We start from the raw sequence: 21,852 nt of genomic DNA on the forward strand, positions 1-21,852 counted from the left end.
CAGAAACAAGAATTATAAAAATCAAAATCATGCTGAGCAAATTGGAAGATTCTTGTGGCAAGCAAGGAAAGAAATAAAGAAAGAGATTTTGCCGGCAACTTGAAATATTTCTTATCATTGGAGAAGTAATTTACCTGTTTGTTTCAAGTAAATACAGTTGTGGACTTATCTGAAACTGGCTGTTAGAAGAAAAGGTGTCAGAACAAAATGGTAAATTAAGCAATAACAAGTGACCCAAAGAACAAAAGCAGTCATTCCAGAGTTCTGCAGGAATGTAGGAATGAAATGGCTGTGGAGCTAACAAAAATATACAATGTCCCATTAAACTGGTAGAAGCCTGATTCCCTCCATGGCTCTTGCCCAATTGCTGTTATAGAACAAAATGTTATTTGCTTGCTGGTTACAAGGTTTTCTGGAACTGAGCTATTAACAGCTGTTAGTTTAGAACAACATTCTACTCAGTGTAAGGGTTTTTTTTTTTTAGTTATTTTTGAAGTTTTCTATTTCCTGCTGGAAAAGAAGTAGTTCTGTATCATATATATTAAGGGGAAGGATATTGATATGGACCTCATTTAACAGTGTTCTGAGATTTACAGTAAAAAGCAGAGGTGTATATAACTCTTAGTGGTATGTTCTGATTGAGCTGGCAGATACTGATAAAGACAAAGCCGTTCTTGCACCATCACTGATAGTAATTTCCTCTTGAAATATGTTTAAGTGATCTTTAGTCAATTGAGAAGTACAGTTGTCAGAATTCTGCACTTCTTGCTTGAAAATTTAGCAGACAGAATGGACAGACAGAATTATAAGTTTGAAATAAGTGTATGGTCTTAATTCCTGTGTGATTCTGAAATAAGATGGAGATCAGAAGCTCATAAGAATTAATTTAAATAACTTAGACTTAAAATAACTAATTATTTGAAGTAATGAAAAAAGCAATCTTCTCTTTTTATTAAATTTATATATATAAATTTTCTGAGTGGGACAGCAGGATAGTCTTTCTTAAGCTTCCCTAAAATTCTTGAATGGATATTTAGATGTGGGTAAAGCCTCATCTCCCATCTTCTAAGAGTTATGGTTTGGGATTTTTTAAAAACTGCTGTGTTTTAAACTAATGTGTAGGTATGACACCGATTTCATATATGCAACACAAAGATTCATGTGAAACAGCCCTCCAATACTGTGTGACCAAGGCATTTTGTAACACAATTAAGAATTTCATTTTATCCAATGAAGATTTTGAAGCTCATTTTCAAATTCAATCAAGGAAATAGTGTGAATTTATTTTTTAAAAAACAACCATCTCCATAATGTATCTCTTAAAAAATAATTTGTATTACAGAAGTATTTTTGTCTTGCTACTTTAGAGCCTGACTTTATTGCTTCATCACACTTTGATGTTAATCCATTTAAGACATTTTGTGTAGAAGGTTTTGTGGATTTTTAGTCATACAAGTATATCCATAGTTTTTAAAGCCTGACATGAAGATTTTACTGTTTTCTGCCTGGTACCCAACACCCAGAAGTGAAGACCATAGCCCATTCATCAATATGCTCCTACTTTTGGAATAAAGAATTCCAAATCATAACTCCCACTTTGCCATTTCCATCCTAACTGACAGAATTATTTTCACCTTCTGTTCCTTGCAAGTTTTAAATGCTTTCTTCACCGTATTCACACATACTGAGTTTAATTTTGGTTCAGAAAAACATTGGTATGAAATCAATACAATAAAATGGTTTAGCTTGTTAGATTGTTCTGATTATTATCAGGATTATCTACAAATAAATTTTTCTGTAAACTTAATTATATCACTGCCAAGAACACCTCAAAAATCCTTTTATAACTCTAAGCTGATTTGCTTTTCCATTGTAAACTGTATAAACTATTTAACAGTACAGTTCTGTTATATACAAAACACAGGTATAGAATTCAGCTTGTTAACTTAAACAGGCACTATTGATTTTTGTTCAGAAAAAGCCCAAATTCTGGAGATAAATCTACTCTTTCCTGCAGTGCAGAAATGGTACACTATTAACCATTTGAGAAGTCAGGCTCTGATAGTGTTGATTAGTTGATCTTTTCTGTTACAAAGGGTACACAGAAACCTGCATAACAGGTTGAGAGAGCTTGTTTTACACAAGGCTTTGTCTCATTACAATTTTCAGAATTAACCTGAAACTTGAAACTTTTAGTGAGAAAGGCCAGTTCCAGTATGTAATCTTCCCAGTCTTGGTCAAAAAGCGTACTAAACACTCAGACTGCCACACACAAAGTAGTGGATGGTTGTTAGACTACTGCAGCCCTTCCAGAGGTTTAGTACCTCCTACCATGTCTTGGTTCAGGACTTTATTTTGATGCCATTGTGCCTATTTTTGCATCATCATTGCATGTTGCTATCTCACAATTTCAAGCCTGTGAATATTGGTTCTAAGAAGCTAATTCAAACAAGATAAAGCTACTTTGCCAAATTTGAGTTTGCTCTTTCAAGAATTTTGTTAATTACACTTTTGTCAGATGGGATATTATATCCACAATCTAGTTATTCAAACTCAGAAGAGAAAATAAAGTTCAATCTTAATTTATTCTAAAATCAAGAGGGACTGATAAAATCATGCTGTCCTGCATTCATTATCAAATCCCACAATGAGGAAATAATTTATATAAATTTCTTGTTCTGCATTAATACAATCAGATTTCAGAAATATCTGTGAAACAACTAGTACTGTATCTATATTTCAAGCAGGGAAACTGAGTCAGAGAAAGGTTCTCATGTCTTAGGCATGACTGCATATAACTGATCAATAACAGTGTGAAAATTAAGGCTGAAAATTAGTAGCTGTTGTGTGTTGACACATTTCAACATAATACACTACCAGGGCACATTTTTTTTCACATTGCAGAAATTCTTTCTGCAAACTGCAGTGCTGGGAAACCCTGTAATTATGCACAGAGGACGTTAGGACAAAAAAAGCCAATAATTTTTGGCTCAACAAGTTTACATGGAACTTTAGAAACTCACTCTCACTACCAATAATATTAATTCAAAAAGCCATCTTAGGCCACTTTGTACTGCTTGGATGGTAGTGGAACAGATAATCAAGCCCTTACAGCATAGCATAAGGACTAGTTCTTATAGCAGCCTCAGAAACCCTTACCAACCTCAGTGAGGCTTTGTACTAGTGCAGGGATTAATTCATGTGGAACTAATTGCAGAACTGACCTAAGTAAGAAACTGGTCTAGCTCTATTTGCTTGTTACCCAGTTGTCAAAATGTAGTGCTCATTAACTGCAGAAACAAAAAGTCCAGATGGATTCTTTATATCTGAAAAATGTGTTTCTCTTATAAAAAGAAAATAATGAGTAACTCAGCAGCAGAATTTAAAACTTTATTGAAAAGAAGGGAAACTTAGGCAGGTCTTGTAAACAAGAATTATGCAGAGGCCCTTCTTCTATGCATTTTATTATGTAATTTTACCAAAAAAAAAAAAACAAAAAAAAAACAAAAAAAAACCATAAACAATTATGAATTATGTGAAATGCGCTTCAGCTACCTGAGACCACAGAACATGAATGAGACTAAACAAATGCCTTCTAGTCCTGCCACTCTTTTCCATAACACGAACTCCATACTTGGTGTCATTTGCACTCTAATTACTTTTCTCTCCATCCTGTAACACTATTCTCTAGAACACAGTTTTGTTTTCTGTTCTACACAAGACATTTCTGGTCTCCTCTAGCTTAACCAACCTGCTGAAGTCCCTAAATCATGATCAAAGAGAGGTCACTAAATTGAGAGCTACAGATGTTTCCTTTCACCAGCAGATGTCAACAATCTGGTGTAGGAGGCATGACAGTATATTTTAGCTAGCAAAATTTGGCATGAAGTTATTATCTGCTCTATGGAAGTACCAATAAAACTCAGTCTTTAAATAAAAGCAAAACCACGAAGTGACTAAGAATTGGAACTAGCAGTTGTCAATTGTTCAATTTTACAGCATTTTCAGGATATACTCAAGTTCTAACATGATCTAGAATGGTGCTGGAATGCTCTGCTGCCTAACATCACTGAGGAGCAGTCTCATAAAACATTTTATGAAACCTGAGTCTGCCTATCCTTCAAAAAGAACAATCCCATTCTTCTCTGAGGCACATATCTGCCAGGGAAAGCACCAATGCCTGTCTGGCCATACAAAATAATTGCATCAGGGAATTGACCTGGCCAAAAATTAACCCAGTAAAATAAATTTGTTTGCTGCAAACCCACTGTGGTTTTCAGTTGTCTGATCCAGATTTCTTCACACACTTTATCTAAATGCCAATACTAGACAGTGATGAAGAACATGGATTCTTGAATGGAAAGGAAAGATAGTTGAGTTTCACCATCTGTATGGTTAATGTGCTCCAGATAAAGTAATACGTTATTTGACTGGGTATGGAAGTCCTACATCAGATAGGCACCAAGCCATTTAACAATTGCAAATTGCAACTGGTCATGTCAACTAACCAAAGAACTAAATAAATATGCAAACAAAGCTGTTTGTGGCAAATACAGGACAAAATCTTCAAAGTTGTAGCTGGGAAGCTTAGGTTTCTATAAGTGAGTCCATCTATGGCTTCCATTTGTAAATGTATCTCAAGCATCATTTATCTGTTCCCAGCAAGATAAATGGATCCAGGCATTCACTTGCTCCTGTCCCTCAGGCATTGAAACCCATCACCTAATCACCCAGTAAAACCTTTCAATCCTGATTATCTGCTTCTTTGCAAGTGTAGAGATGTGTAAAGATGCTTAACCTCCTGCTTCTTTTTGACTGTGAAAAGACTAAACCACAAGGCAATTCTCAAATACATCTGTCCTGGTTATCTCCTTCAATATGAAGCAAATCTGTAGGATCAGGCCCCAAAGAGTAAACAGGCATGGACAAGACTTCTGAAGACTGGTAGCTAGTATGTATATGCATTGCATATAGGATTACACTCAAAATCTCAGAATTAAGTCACTTGGCTGCAGTAGCATGGATTGTTTCATTAGCACTCAAGATACACCCTTAACAATAATCCAGATTTTTAAAAACAGCAGTGCAAAAAATCCTTCTAAATAACTGTGCTGATTCTGGCCAGGAGAGGGTTAATTTTGGCAGAAGCCAGGAGGGAGCTTGGCCAGGACCCAGGAGTTATTCTATACAACCTGATGTCATTTTTGGGGTCAGGGGAAGGGGCCCCATCTTGTTCTTGGAGCATGTTGGGGATTTCTACATGGTGAGCACTTGTCTGTGAATCATTTGCCCCTTCTACATGTCATTATTAAAATAATTACTGTTCTTTCTTTTATTTCATTGCTGCCTTCAGTAAACTGTTTTTGTGTCAAGGCATGATGTCTGCATTTTGTGCTTCCAGTTCTCCTCTCTATCTCACCACAGGGGGAAAGAGAAGGGAGCAGGGGACTGAGGAAGCAGGGTGTGGTTTGCAGTGTTTTCACTGGGAACACTAAATTGGGAACACCATTCCTAAACCATGGCAATAACTTAATATTTTCAGGAGTAGTAGTAGATGATACCAGAGAAAGTAAATCAGTGTAGTAAAAACCACAGGTTACAGTTGGATATGTCCAGTAAGTACTTTATAGATGTTCATGTTAAGATGTTGCTGCTTCTTTAAAAGACTGAGTAATGATCTCTTTTCCCTCCCTTCAGGTGTGATCCTGGGATTTTCTCTTCGATCATATAAGATGAGCTATCGGGAAGTGAAGTACTTTTCGTTTCCAGGAGAGCTACTCATGCGAATGCTGCAGATGCTGGTCCTGCCACTAATTGTATCCAGTTTAGTCACAGGTAAACAAAGAAAAAACAAAACAAAATACACCCCCACACACCCTCTTTTGAATAATTTTATAAAGATGCACACATCAAAATCTAAAAAGGGAACATTCTATGTCCTAGAAGTTTTGTATAACCTGCAGAAAGACCTAGCATTGCTATTGCTGCTTCAGACATAATGTAATAAGAAGTTTGAATTAATATACAGAGAAACTGAAAGATGGTTTTCCAAATTAATAAACAGACTAACAGTACAAACTACTATATGCAGCTGCTATGAAGTTGACTCTGTTCTCCGCTGTCTTCTTTTACTTTCTGAACAGATACTTCCTCCACAGTGTCCTGTTGTTATCAAAGATAATGTATCTGAAAAACACAGTGCCAAAACCCAAGAAAATTAAAACTGTTGATTGCGGGCAATAACACACGCCTGTAACCACAGATATGCAAAACATCTGTCTGCCTCCTAGTTTTCCAGCAATAGATTAGGGAAAAACAGAATCCTATAATAGAATTGTTTATGTTGGAAAGGACCTTAAAAATCTTGCTCCAATCCTTTTGCCCTGGGCAGGGACACCTTACACTAGAGCAGATTGCTGAAAGCCCATCCAAACTGTTCTCTGACACTACCAGGGAAGGGTCATCATCCACAATGTGTCTGGACACCCTGTGCCAGTGCTCCATCACACTTTATAAAGATTTTATTCCTGGTATCTAATCTAAACCTACCTTCTTTTAGCTTAAACCATCTCCTCTCCTACCACTTTTAAGTCCTCTTACAGGCCCTTCAGGTACTGGGAGGTGTCCTAAGGTGTCCCTGGAACCTTTTCTCCAGGCTGAGCAACCCCAAATCTCTCAGCTTGTCCTCATGAGAGAGGTATTTCAACCCTCTGATCATTTTCATGACTTCACTCCAATGTGTCAATGTCCATAGGGGATAGCTGGGATTGAATGTAAAGTTTGGAAGAAAATTAATTCCATCAGTTCTGGTTTGTTGTTGTCTGTCAGAAGCTCTAACAAGCTTTGAATTCTCTTTACCAAGTTGTTCCTCGAATTAGTGATATAATATATAATTTCTTATGGTGATGTATGCCTTGGTATTCTACCAAGTTTTGTGGAAGACCTCTCAGATTTGTTAAGAATGTTTAGGATTTACCTGTGAGGGATTTATTCCTTCAATTATCTGAAGAAAAGAAGGTATGGATTTTAGTCTGTCAATAAGTCAGCTTGGAGAACTTAATTAAAATCACCCACTTTGTAGTCCTAATATCCAAAACACAAATTCACTGCTTTGATTGATGGAGAATCCAGATAATAAGTTGTTCTCTATTTAGTTGATTGTCAAATATGTTAATATTAAGAGCTCTTAAATATGCAAATGAACAGAGACTCACATGTTCACAGAAACCAAAGAAAGTGTGTACAAGTATAAGCTGTTAATTCAACAGCAGAAAACCAGGGTATTCACAAAATTATGAAATCATTTGCCTTCTCATATTTCAAGGAAAACAAAGTGAAGTTTGTTTCTATGCACACACATTATATGGATACTGAAAGTTAAATGAAAGTTTAAAAAGTTACTGAAACTAGGGAGTAGGAGAAATAATGGTAGGCTTTATTCACAACCACTATATAGTTTTTTTACATGTCATACATTCTCCCATCTTCTTGTACCTTTCACCTGCAGAACTCTGGGTTGGCAGGACACTGATACAAGAACCATTAAAAGTAGAAAAGGAGAGATATTTACCCTTTTTCAGTAACAACTGACACCCCTGCTGAATTTTGCAGGATGAATTATTTCAGGAGAATTTATCTGATGAATTCTCAATTACGTATAACTCTGCAATCATACTGGTTCTCTGAGAGAGCTCAAGGTAAATCAGGAAACTAAGTAGATAATCCTATACAAGGATTTGAATGATTTTCAATAACCTGAGTAGAAAAACTTAGCTCAGGCAAAGATCAGCAAATCCATCTTACAGAGTCACAAGCATCAACAAGGAGCTGGACTTCTGATAAAACAAGAAGCTCATTTGCTGTGTCACCAGCTCTCAGTAGAGATTATGTGAAATATCAGAAAAATGAGTTTCGAAGTAATCCTATTCTAAAAATAATCTTAATTCTCTGGATTCAAACAATACCCTTCTCTTTAAGTGTTTTTCTTTCCCTTTAAAACCCTTTATCCTTTTTTCATAACAACTATCTCCTTTATTATAGAAAAGCATTTGTCAAAGAGAAATCTTCTCTATCAGTAAGATTTGCCCTACTGTCATACATGTGCCTTGTAATATTAAGTAAATATTAATGTTAAGTGGATTATACTTAGAGATCCTTTTGAAGTAGAGATAGTAATTTTCAAGGTGAATAACAGCACTTTAAACTTCTTTAGCTGGGTAGGGAGCAATCAGAGAAAACTCAATGCATGTCACAAATGGTAGATTTAATTTCTTTTTAAGAATCATTTAGTACAGCAGGACTATACCCTTTCTCATCGGAATAAAATACTTTTCCAAATTATCCTAAAAATTGTTGGGAAAAGCTCTTTTCTACACTAAACAATACCTCAATTAGCATACTAATTGTTTTTGTAAGAAGGATGTTTCTACATATTTGCTGCAGAGCTGTCAAAATACAAAATACAAAAATGAACATATAGGCATTAGTAAATACCAAAATAATAATTAAATATAACCTTTGCAGATGTACTACTGTGCCATTTCATGCATGCTTCAATTCTTTTTTTACATGTTATAAGACAATTCAGTGGATAAAAGTTGCATTTCTCAAGTTGGTCTTCAGACCACTCAGTATATTGAAGGCAAATCTCTTATTTCCTGTCTTTTGTTTGGCAAACAAAGTGGATGCCTCTTAACTAATCTCAAACTGACTCCTCCAGGTCTTCATCCTGATAACATACTTGTTTCTTCCAGTTGTCAGTTGTTCGAATAAATATTTTGCTGTTTGCAGGAGCAAAAGTGTCTCATAGAAATTATGTCCTGGATTTCCTTCTGTATTTATGCAAGTGTGATGGATGTAACTGTGGCAAAACTATAAACTATGGTGTCTGTGGTATTAGAAATAGGCTGGGGATGATTACATTCCCTTGCCAACTTCATGAATGTCAAAGACGTTAGAACAATAAAATCCAACTTATAGTTAATGCACTGTTACAGAAATAAAAGATAAATTGAGAAACTGAAGACTTCTGCTATTCAGGTAAACAGTTCTGATGGTTATTCACAGACCTCAGGAAAATAAACTATGTAAGATTAAGTCAGTCCAGTCACTTTTCTTTACCCCTGGTTTCTGTATTTCATGAAAGAAGCAATGCAGGATCACATTCAGAGGTTTTTAGTCACATTTACCTTATGACTTACCCCCATTGCCTGGGGTTCAAGCAGGTGTGCAGCTTTCTCCATGAGATTCTATCTCCTGACATGTGTTTTATTAGGCATGTACTAACGTCTGCTTGGGAGAAAATGGAGGTTATTTGCATACCATTCATCAGCTTTTCATGTTTATAGGAAAATATGATTATATGCATGTCTGTATTATTTATTTTTGTGGTCTAGACACAGATTCATCTCTATACTCTATTGCCATACTGTTTATTGTCTACAGTCTTTAAAATGAGAGAGCTCTAAGTCAGTGTTCCCAATTGGGATCTCATATAAAGTCAAAGGCAAAATTAAAACATGTGTATGAGAGGAAATGTAAATAACCAAATAAATAAATTCCCATTTTGATTGTATTATGGCCAAATCTTTAATATTAACTTAAATACTAATTCCTATACAAACAGAAGACTGACAGTTTTGCTCTGTTTTTGTTCTGTGTTTGCCACAGTTATGAAAGAAACAACATTTTATGCTTTCTCATTTCATTACAGCTTGAAGCATATGACATGAAAATTGATTTACACAATTATTTTAAATAATACATTGTCCCTAAAAGGTATATAAAATGAATATATATGAATATGATAGCAATTCAACTCATGAAATAGCCAAAGCCAGAGAAAATTGTAGCAGCAATAAGAGCACTATGCATCAACATTTTTTGAGCTGTTAGCGCAAGATTATAAATGAAATTTAAAATCCAGTCCTTAAAACTGGCCCACAAGTTTTTTTCTGCATATTTCAATTATTCACTGAATATAATGCAGTCAGAATGATGTATTTTTCTTAATGAAAGGGATTTCCTGAAATCCCTTCCATGAAAATTATTCATGGCCAATCTTTACAAAGAGCATAGTTTTAACATAATATTAGTGAGAAATATTAAAGCTAGAGAAATTTTTTAAGTGTTATTTGAAATGTTTTGCACAGTTCTAGTCCTAGTTCAGTTTAATAGACTGCTTCTCTGTCCACAAAATTTTGAGAGCTTGGAATCTACTTTTACAGGGACAACTATTTTTAAATGCAAGCAAAGTGGTATTAAATTATGTGCAATTCTTTTAAATATCTTTGTGTGGTAAATCGTAGAAAAGCATAAAAAGCTCATTCTAGACCTGACACTAATGTTTGCTGCACATTGCAGAAACAGTAAGTCTACAGTTTGTTTACTAACATACATCAAGATGGGGAAGGAAATAGGAGTGCAGAAAGAGTAAAACTGAAGTCTGCTGGCTCACCAAGGATTATACAGCAATTATAGAATCAAGCAAAGACCCCATTTGTGAGTACCAGTACAACATACTGTACACTAGACAATGCTGATTGTCCATACTGTTTATGGGAGTAACACTAATACGGTGCAAATGAGTCTTAACCACTTACCAGGATTTTGTGTGCAAGATTCTGTACAAACACAGACCATGGGTCCTCTGCCAAAAAAAGAAGTCTGTGTGGAAAAACAGTTTAAAAGAATGAGCATGAAAAATTTACTTCAAAGAAGATAATTTCGTATGTAGTTTGTATAATATCTTTGTTTATATTCACTCCTGTTTCTAACTCAAATAATGTAGCTATTGTTAGTGGGTTCTGGAAGAAACAGAAATGTCCCTGCCTCTGCAGGATTTCAGTAACAGTCAACCACACTGAGTACTGCAGGAGACATGAGTGATTTTGTTTGGGGCAGACTCAGAAACACAAGGTTTTTTTCCTGAAACTTTATGAAAATGTTCTAGTAGTTACTGCTACACAAACTATAGAAAGTGTTGACAAAAAGAAAGCTGGGATTTCCATGGATGGAATCTTCTTAAGGAACCTCAGAAGTGCATACATGCTTTTGAGTTTAGCTGTGAAAAGAATGCAATGGATGGTGCCTGTTAAAAATATCCAGTAAGGAATAAGGTCTATCCTCTCAATTAAATAAAACTAAGACACACAAAATTAAGTAATAAAACAAAGCACTCTCAGGGTTGACAACTAACAGATAAGTGGTAGCTGCAGTTGCTTAAAATTGCCTACAATGGACAAGGGTAATGTTCTAGCAACTGAACCAAGTCACTCCCTTGCCTAAGCAAGGAAAAATGCAGCATGTGGACATGAGCATACTCTACTGCAGAAAAAGCAGGTTTTTCCCAATGCTACTTCTGGATGTAGTGCATCTCTGCTTTCTTTCTCCCTTCAGAGGAACTGCTGGTGAAGTGTTCTCAGGGTTTTTTATAGCTATTAGGCAGCAAAGAAGAGGACTGTATGTGATAGAAATTTTAGTTAAGGCATATAGGATGGCTCAGCAGATCCATATAGCTATTTTGGTTATAATGATGGATTAAATTAGGTTGTATGACAGGGAACTGTGATACAGTGACTCAGCCTCCCACCTCCAGAGAGCAGATATACAGACATAATTCTAGCAAGTAGTCTAATGTTATTAAATTTAGAGATTATGTTTTATATTTGCCTTTTTAACATTGTAAAGATAAAATAAATGATCCTTGAAGAGAACCAGATGCAAATGCTAGAAATAATATCAAACCCCCTCTGTTAAATCATTAATATTTTTTGACAATAGCACTCTCCTTTATTATCATAATAAATTAATAGCAGCAAACATAAAGGGCCAGAATTTTGAATTTGCTCATCTTTAGCTTTCACATCAGAGCACACAACAGGGAGGGATCTGTGCATCAGCTCTTCAAAAAAGAGGCTGTGAAAGTAGCTTGTGTCTAGGTTTGTTGAAGCAGGACCCATACTACTTGAAGTCTCTAAGCAGTTCCTGTGCTCTCCTGTCTGCTGGCAGACAAGTGTACTGTGGAAAAAAGGCTGTCACTTCTACAAGGCCCCAGGTGCTGTCTCATATCAGCTACAATATTTATGGTAATTTCAACAGATGGAAAGTCTCTCATTCAGGCCAGAACAGACCTGAGGAGCCAGTTAATTCTCTCCCAGGGGGAAAAAAAGAGGAGAGATCTAGCAATAATTCCCTTTAATTCATTCTGGCAGAACAGACACATAACCAAGTACCTGTGAAACATCTTAGTACTTACAGTTAAGCTGGAAGATAAAAATGTTAATGAAAGTCAGTCTTAACTTCTGTGTTCAAGAAAAGTTTAAGAAATACAGCATTCCTGGTTCAGTTCATATAGTTCATACACAAAAACCAAGAAGCAGTTAAGCAATGTTCAGTCAGTTTAGCTAGCCACCAGAGCAATGAATCCATTCCAAATTTCAACATTTGGCACATTTTCTGATTTTCCAGAAATTATAATTTTTTTGTGGTCTATATAAAGTATTTGAGAAGTCAGAATGTTTAATACCCACCAAAACAATAAAAAGTTCTACATTCATCTCAGGTGTCTCAGTGATAGAGAAAAGAATTAACAAATTCTCTCTGAGTAAAGTACTTCTTGAATTGTCAGTGAATTTGAGCTGCATATGTATTTGTATTAGGATACCTCTGCAGAGGAATTCTGTAGACCTCTCCTGTGGTAAGAAGCCTGCTATGAGTAACAAATTCATGGACATCCTAGGGGTGTATTATTTTTTCATTCAAGGCTTTCTTTTAATGCATAAAATATTACTTAAAAAGTAACTTGCCTTCCTTCTAGACAACTATTCCCTCTTTCTCTGCCACTCAAAGCTTTATAAGCACATCAATGTTGTAAAAGCTGAATTACATAGCAGTTTTAACTTTATGCACTTGTACATTTCATGCACAAACGAGTTCATTCATATGCATTCATATGGATATTTCCATATCCAATTTACATAACTGGGTGACACAGTTATTTAATTTGAACTTTCACATACTTAAAGGAAATAAAGGAAAGTCATGCTTTGATTTGTGTGTGCCCAAAATAGAGTCTGTCTTAAAGTGTGGGCACATAAATCACAAAGTTTACAATCTTGTAAACAGAATATCCTGTCAGGTTAAAAAAACAATTGAAGAAACATTACAGTTTCATCTCTTGAATCTTTATGGTAGATTCAGGCCAACAGCAGCTAAAAATATGCAAACATTGATGTATAATATGACTATTTTAAAGAACTTCTTTTCAGTAGCTGTATTTCTGTGTAAAACAAATGTCTATCAAGTCTGGCATATAGTCTTTAATAAACATTATTTATATAGCCACTCATAAATTACAAGATTTGAACCTTCTTATATTGTTACACCCCACTGTTTTAAGGAAATGTGAGCAATATATGTTTTATAATTATGTCATGTAAATCTTAAATAAATTGGAAAAATATTTTTGAAGTTAAAAAACTGAGCTTAAATAGCAGGCAGCTGCATTTAAAAAAAATTTTAAAAAAGGTAGCTTAGGAAGTATTCAGTACCTAGAAGCATCAGCTTTCATGTAAAAACACTAAAGAAATTATGTTCAGATTCTGAGTGTGCTGGCAGTCAGCTAGGGAATAAACTATACCTAGCATTTTACAAGACATGAAAGTTAGAAAATCATAATGAAATGTCCTAAGTATTTGTATTATAAATATACCTTTGGATGGAACATATTCCTCAAAAACTACTACATCTTAATCTATGCAAATACTAAAAGTACGGACTTTAGAAAAGTTCATAAAATTAAATTATAACTCATTATTTCTGAGCCATTTATGAAACTATTTGGCAATACAGAATACACAGAAATCTACCTTCCCAAGAAATCTACCTTCTTAGATTTGACTAAGAAGTAAAATGCAATAACAGCAGAGATTAAATTCCCACACAAAATAACAGTCTGTATAAGATAAAATTTGATTATATCATAAAAGAGAATACCTAAGCAGGACATAGAGCATTCAAAAGGAGAAAGTACAGAGCAGTGTGGTTTTTGAAGTCTTAGTCTCTGAGAGAAGCAGAAAACTGCAGGGGTGTTCAAGAACAAAGTCTACAATAACTGAAGATAGTAAAACTTAAAAAGTTCCTCTAAAGTAATTTAATTTTGCTACTAGTCGTTAATTGAAGGGTGATTTAAACCTAGTTGCAAAATATAAGTTTAGTTGCTGGCCAAAGTATTGAATAAGAGATTGTTATACTTTTATTGAGTTTGCATTCTTCATGAGATTCCAGCTGAATTAACAATAGGGGCAACCTCCCACCCACGAAGACTCAGTTTTGCTTTTATATCTTAGTTCAAATGCATAACATCAATACCTTGCTTGCTGACAAAGCAAAAACTGTTGGAAAGAATACATAAAAATCAAAGCATCTTGCCTGAGCACTGGTGGACTGTTGTAAAGCCACACTGTCTCTTTTCTAACATTTCAGTCATGGGCAGAAGGACTGAAAGTGCATTAGGGAAAACTCAAAACACTTTTTTGAGTTTAATACAAACATGTCTTGATTACAGTAAAACAGCAGACTTAAATTTTTTAAAAATTCAAAAATACTAAAAATCAGCTGTAAAGTTAGCAACATTAGTTTGTAAATTGAAAGTTTGTATAGTAAAATAAATGTCCAAAATGCAAAGCAAATTATCAGCATTTTGAGAATTAGGACACTGAGCATGCATTTTGTTCAGGATATTGAATACTGAAACTGTAAAGAATGATGTCTCCAATAATGAATGAGTCTGTGATAACTTGACAGGTGAGCTAGAATGGTGGCAAGTGCAAAGTAATACACCTGGGAAAGGGAAATGTGCTACGTCTAATCACGAGTTCTCAAATGGGCATTAGTACAGGCAAGAGTTCTCAAACTCAACTGTAAACAGTCCAGAGAGGGTGACAGGGCTGGAATGAAGTTCTAGTGAAAGACAAGGAGGAATTAAACAGACTTCATTTATTTTAGGTTGAAAAAATACAGCCACAGAAGTTGCTGCAAAAGTCCAGAAAAATTATTAATTCCTTGCAGAAGCTATAATGGAGTGGCTATTTATTACAATATCTCCTAACTGTATTTCACAACAAAGGAAAAATAAATTGTCATAAGAAACACCAAGAGCATGCATTTACGTGAAAGAAAAGAAAAGACTTTTTACATGACACAATTCACCTCAACTATGTTCATAGTTTCAACTTAAAATTGATTTGTTTAATTAAATAGTTTAAAATTTAATTTTATTTAAAAGAGAGTTCACAGATACAGTCATCACTGGCTAATAAATTTGGGAAACTAGCAATTAGCAAGGCCCTAGATCCCACTGCTCCCTTGTTGCAGGGAGGGCAAATAAGGGCAATTTAATCTATCTTTTCCTCATAGTCTCTCAGTAAGAACCTGTTTTCAGATAAATGTGAAGACAAGTGGGTTGGACAACCACTGGACTAATTTATATGCCATAGTTTTATGCTGGTTTTGCAGTCCTTAGAACTTCTTAACAGATTGAAAGTATCTCTCATTTGCTAAGATTTCACCTGCCACTTACTCTGAGGCATTGACTACTGTATACAGTTTCAGCTCTTCAAGAACTAGTTCAAAACCAAGGAAACACAATTCCTGGATTTAAGAATCATCTCAATATAACCAGGTATTAAATGACTCCATTGGCATGAAAGTGGACTTCAAAATAAAACAGTCAAAGCAAGCCACCATGCACATCAGAACTGGTAGCTCTTAATTTACAAATAGCAACAGTATAAGAGCAATTATCACAATATCAAAATATGTCAACAAACAACCAGAAAATGTGGGCATAGTTACCCACATGCAGGCTTCTTTCAGGCTTTATCAGCTTTCACTTTTCTACTCCTTTCACCTCCTTAACTCTCCCTTGAACACCGTGAGCCACATCCTCATTTCCCACATTTGAATGTAGCACAATTCCATCATATTTTCTTCCTTGCCGGTCTGTGTTTGCTGTAACTGCTTGTGAAAACTGGAAAAATCCAAGGAAGAAAATTCCTGAGGGTGAATTTTGGGAACACCAGGAATGTTACTGGAAGTGCTTGCTCACTGGGAGAAGTAACACATATCATTGTTTCATCAGCATTGTGAAATGTGATAAAATGCAAAGTACTTTCTGAAGAATTACATCAGCTACACAAGATCACTGTAGAACTTGTAGAACATTGTCACTTTCAGAAACGTGGTCCTGTGATACTATCATCAGTTCCTCTAGCCTTGTTTTCACACTTGGCTTTTTTTTTTTTTTTTGCCTTTTGCTAACAGACAGTTGTTGACCTATAATATATTGTTCCCATTTAATTCTCAAAGCTAATTGTTGGATCTGCTACATACAGTCCTTCAGACATGTATCTGGATTACAAACTTCTGTAAGGTAGATCCATCATTATCATCATCACTGGAGGTACTGAAAGCCGGGGTCTTGACAGCTTTGGTGGAAATTCCACCTGAACTCTGAGCAATGGAAAATGAGGAGAGACACTGTGGACTGCGAGACTTACAGGATGCAACTTTGGGTCTGGATTCCAGTAACATATTGGGTTGTCTGGGTGAGGAGGAAGGTTTCCTAGATAATTGTTCATTGTAGTATTCTAGCCACATCTCACATCTCTCACTGGTGAAGAATAAAAAGGAGAAAACAGAAACACTCAGAACAAAAATCTCTTAAAAATAGTTTATTAAGACTACATATATTCCTGAGGACCAGGAATACTTGGGATTTGGGTTATATGCCAGGGAGTGAAAAAGCACTTCTTGCATGTGCTAGAATTATTTTCATCCAGACACTCCTGGCAGTGCATAATTTTTTTCATTACTTAGAGATTGTTTCTGAATACATTCTATATCATCCTGTTCAGACAATGAGAAATGAATTTAACTTAATATAAATTATGCTGTTGTATATGGTATGGAGAATGTCTCAAAATATAATCATTGCAGTTCTATAAGAGCTGGCCTCATTGATTGAAATTGCTTCTGAGTTGTATCACAGTTCTTTTCCCTAGTTCTTAACTTTCTGCAGAGACATGGCTGACAGACAGGTAGCATACCTTCTCCTTTTTCCTGTTTTGAAATGTTATCTCTGGATGAATGCCTGAGACATTCATGAACATTGCAAAGTATTTGCTGTTTGAATCTTCTCACAGTGCTGCCAGTCTTCTTTAATTGGGTGGAAAGTCTCTTGGTGCAAACTTTTGCAGACTCACAGAGTCAGATCTGTTTCTCTTCACACAGGTGAGTCTAGGGTTCAGCTGTTACGCTGCTGAAGTTTGGTGAGAAACTCTTGTGACCCCAGAAATGACTGGGGTTTTGTGATGGTGGCTTACCCCAGAAAGCAGCAGTTTGGGCTAAGTCTGGGCATACTCTGTCACTTCCATGAACTGCATCAGATAGGTCACTTGGACCTCCCTAATGGCACATTTCTCCACTCCACATGGCCTTTTTCCTTTGATTCTCCCTAGGACTTGGTCTTCCCAGGTCTGACAAAATGATGCCACTGATATACACTGCAGCAAGGCTACATCCATTTAGCTAAAATCACATGTATTAGTCTCTGCAAGGCAGCAAGATCCATTTGAATTCCAGAAATGGGTAAAGAGAAATTTACAGACCTGTCCTCAAAGTAGCCTTTCTTGAGTTGTCTGTCTGACCGTTCCCTCAGGTCAACAGAGTTTGTATTTTTAATGGTTTTGATTTTGGACAGGTGCAAGTTCTTGCAAAGCATAGCATTTCCAAAGGAAAGAGGGACACATCTAATCAATACAAACAATAATTCCTCAGAGGTTTGCACGCTCCGTAAAAAAAGGCAGTTTAGTACTCCCCACACTTTCAATTCCTGCTATAAGTGGGCACACTTATGTCTAGCAAAATAGCAAGAAAGACATCTGGGATGACAAGCTCTGAAATTTTGGTTCATTGGGTTACCAGATACAGAAGTTCTGTGCATTCCTTCTACCAATAGCATCTTGAAAAGTCCCTTTTCTCTGCAGGATTCTATCAAAGGAAGATATACTAATGATGATCTACACAGACAAGTAAAAACTACTGGAATACAAAGAGACTTGTGCAAAAAAAAAAAAAAAAAGAAAAGTGCTGTCATGTAGAAAGGAACATATAAAGTTCTTTACAGCTTCACACAGCTGAAGAGCAATTCAGTTCTAAGACTGAGGAATTAACGTGCAAATAAAGAAAACTCAACATTTGTGCCTACAGGAGCTTTTAGATCTTAATGCTATTCTTAAAGAACCATCATCTCTGGAAGTAAAAATCAAAGCAAACTAAATTCTGGGCCTCTGGTTGTAAAATGAAACTCAAAAATAGATCCCAGCTGTATTCTGAAAACTCAAGAGTCAAAATACAGAGAGCACTTGTTTGAAAAAATTTTGGGGTTTACCCAAAACCATTATTCCAGTGTTTGGAGAATATGACTTAGAGTTCCTGATTTATCAGATGCGGTGTAAATCTTCCAGCAATATTCATGTTCTCCACTGAAGAGTTTGAAGGACTTCAAGTGTATCACAAATTGTGAACAGGTTTTGGACTAAGTATGCTAACACAAATGTTTTTTTATATGCCTTAATTCATCACATTTTCAGTTTGTTATAATTGTATACTTAAGCAGGATTAACTCTTTTTCAGATATAAATGCATTTTTTCATCCTCAGACAACAGTATGAGTAGCTCCTTACTGGTGGTAGATAAGAAAAAACAAAAGTACAGCATAACACTAGAAATACACTATTTGCACTGCAGCTAACATAATGATTCTGATTCTTCCCACCATAAACAGCTCTCTCATTTTCCCTTTACTCACATGCAAAGCTGAATACTTAATTCTGATGTTTCACCACCCACTTCTAACTTACTTCTGAATACTTAGATAATATCAGAGCTTCTCCTGTGAATATGGTTTCTTTTCTGAGCTAGAGAGAAAGTAAGTTTTGGTCAAGAGTTCACCTAATGAATGGCTATTTCATTAATGCAATAATTCATTCTTGGACTGAAAATCAGCTTTGTCCAGATTTTACAATTTCAGTATGTCTTAATTCCCCAACCTCTGAAAACCAAATTATAGAACATGTTCTTGTTAAGCCTGGTTAACATCTGCCTTATGGTGAATGAACCTGTGCAAAGGACCGTCATTCATTAAAAAAATAAACCTTTCAAATTCAATATAGGATGATTACTAGTTTATTAAAAAAATAGGCTAGTTTTCTGTTCTGCAGAACATCACAGGCCATTAATAAGTGTAACCTAAAAAACCTCTCTCTTCTCTTCCACGTGTTTAGTTTGAGATCAGGTGATATTTTCTTTGATACCGCTCACCTGTCATAGAGATTGATATTCTAAATCTTGCCAGCAAGCAGATAATGCCCAGACAGCAACTGTATAGCACTTGAATTGTGGATGCCAAATCCTCTTTTTCATCGGTACTTAGTGCTGTAACATCCTGAAAAGAGTGTAATAATATTATTAAAAAGTACTGATTGCTACTGTCAGGCATTCCAGGGTAGGTATTAACTTCTTTCCATTCCCTCCTACAAGTCTGTAAGATTAAAAAATACAAAGAAAAAAATGTACGTCTTTGATCTTGCAAGGCTGTAACTGAATCAGTGACCCAAAGTTCAAGAGGTCATTGAAACAAAAGAGAGAAAAGAAGGAAAACAAAAGCCTGTTCACATGAAACTTCAATTCCACACTTTCTTAATGAGTTCTCTGAAGCGCCTTAACATCATTACTGAATTGTGAAAAAAACCCTCCAAATTACAATGACAATTGAAAACATAATAGACTAATTGTAGCTAAAGTAATGACTGCTTAGTATTCATATGGTGTATTACCAGAGGACCATAAATTCACAAATAGAAATTGTTTTTTTTCTTAAACTTGATTTTATTTTAATTAATTAAATATTTGGGGTGAATTTAGAGTGTAATTAGGTTCCCCAATGAAAAAAAGGGAAAAATGCTATCATGTTATGCATTAGGATATTCTCATTTATTATGAACATACTAATTAATAGATTATAAGTGGAGTTTTAAAATGCTACAAGTTTATCAATTTAATCATGTCTATACAATTTTTTTGAAAAACTTTCTGTATGAGTTCCCATTCTCTTTAAATAGACTTAATTATATATGATAAAGGAAGTCTCAGATTGTTTCTACATTCTTTATCAACATAGGATTAATATTTTTATTTTAAAACTATGTGCATTGTTTCTTTTGTCAAATGCAAGTTCTTGTGATTCTTTTAAAAAAGGAATCGTAAGGTAGTCTGTATTGTCTAATTAGTTACTGTTCTGTAGTTTCTAATTCAAATAATGACTTAAGAGACACGAATGAGCTCTGTGTGTTTTATTTTGACATGGATAGATACTGTGTAGTGGTGCATCTTCATTGTGCCTGCACTCTCAGAGGAACTGAGGCATCACTACATTAGGTCCTGCACAAATGTCAGCACAGGCTTGGGTATAATGTCTTTCAGGACAAGCCTCCCCAGGCTGAGTAGCTGTGATACCAAGATCACTGTCATAGAGAGGTACTAAGGTACTGAGATGCCCTTATCACTGCGGGAGCAGAACAGCAGTGGTACCATGGAGTTTCACTGAAAGCCATTTATGTTGCTACAATGCAGATAGCAACTGAACTTGGAGGGAGTTAAAATTATACTTAAAGTGTGAAAGGAGAGAAGTCAGCAAAGAACACACCACAGAAGCATACAGAGTGCTGTAAAACGGTGTAGTCTGAAAAAATGTAGGGCACATGGGGACGAATGTGATAAACTAAAAGGATCATGAGGAGATGTAAACACCACAGAGTGTGTGCAACATACACAAAAAGAAAACACTAGCTCCATGAGTAGCTCATGGAAGATCAATGGGTAAAACAGCAGAAGATCAATGAACTGCTAGATTAAAGCAAAATGAACATTTAGAACTTTCAGGTCAGACACAGATGCACAAATACTGATTTTGTGCATCTTGTCTTTTGTATCACTGACAAGATTTATTAAAAAGAACAAAACAACAAACCATTTATTATTTATTTTTATTATTAATAAACTATTCCAAGACTAGATGGTAGCTACTGCAACAACAAAAAGCATGGAAGGTTCTTTAGTGACTGAGCTAGTGGAACTTCACTGGTGAAGTTACTTGTGGAACTTAAGATTACTCAAAATAGCCAAGTGTCATTATACATACCTAAAAGCAATGTCACACCATTTGTTTCCAGATAATCTTAGTACAGATGAATTAACAAATCATGCTCTCCATGTTTTAAAAATTGTGCTAAAATTAAAAATCCAAGCAGGAATCCAAAGGCTAGGTTGTTACCAGATGCATTAGTCACACACTACCATTGATTCAACTCTTTATTAAGTCACATCCAAGTGGGCAAAGCTTCCGTCCAAATGATGGTTGCTGCATGAACTCTATAAAATTAACAAGTGTCAGACCTTAGTGGACAAACATCCAGATAAGGTACTATCATTGCAAGACAGTCTGTTGTTGGAAGTTCCAGTGAAGAAGCCAAGAACAGGTTTGCTGACAATACTGAATCATAGTTTAAGTGAGAAGGTGATGTCTCCAGCATAGAGCTCTGACCAGTAATAATCAGAATAATCCCATGCCCCAAAACCCATGTAGTTTTTCACACAAATAGAGATGTCCATCTCTTTTTTCAGGGGAGAAGCTTAATTTCCCATTCTCTAAATCTTGCACCACTCTGACTAGAATTATATCCATTTTTCTAGCAATCCATATAAGTGTCTCTTCAATCACTTGTTTACATG

General features: G+C 35.5%; 1 protein-coding gene across 1 annotated transcript in view; it reads left to right on the forward strand.

Annotated features, from left to right (window-relative positions):
- SLC1A3 (solute carrier family 1 member 3) overlaps positions 1-21,852 on the forward strand; it is a 64,275-nt gene that overhangs the window by 13,197 nt on the left and 29,226 nt on the right. Inside the window, exon 3 of the mRNA XM_021551769.4 lies at positions 5,698-5,835. Within this exon, the coding sequence (XP_021407444.2) occupies positions 5,698-5,835 (138 nt within the window). The remainder of the gene's footprint in view (positions 1-5,697; positions 5,836-21,852) is intronic.

Source organism: Lonchura striata, chromosome Z (genome assembly GCF_050655825.1).
Source record: "Lonchura striata isolate lonStrDom1 chromosome Z, ASM5065582v1, whole genome shotgun sequence".
In the NCBI taxonomy this organism is placed as follows: Eukaryota; Metazoa; Chordata; class Aves; order Passeriformes; family Estrildidae; genus Lonchura; species Lonchura striata.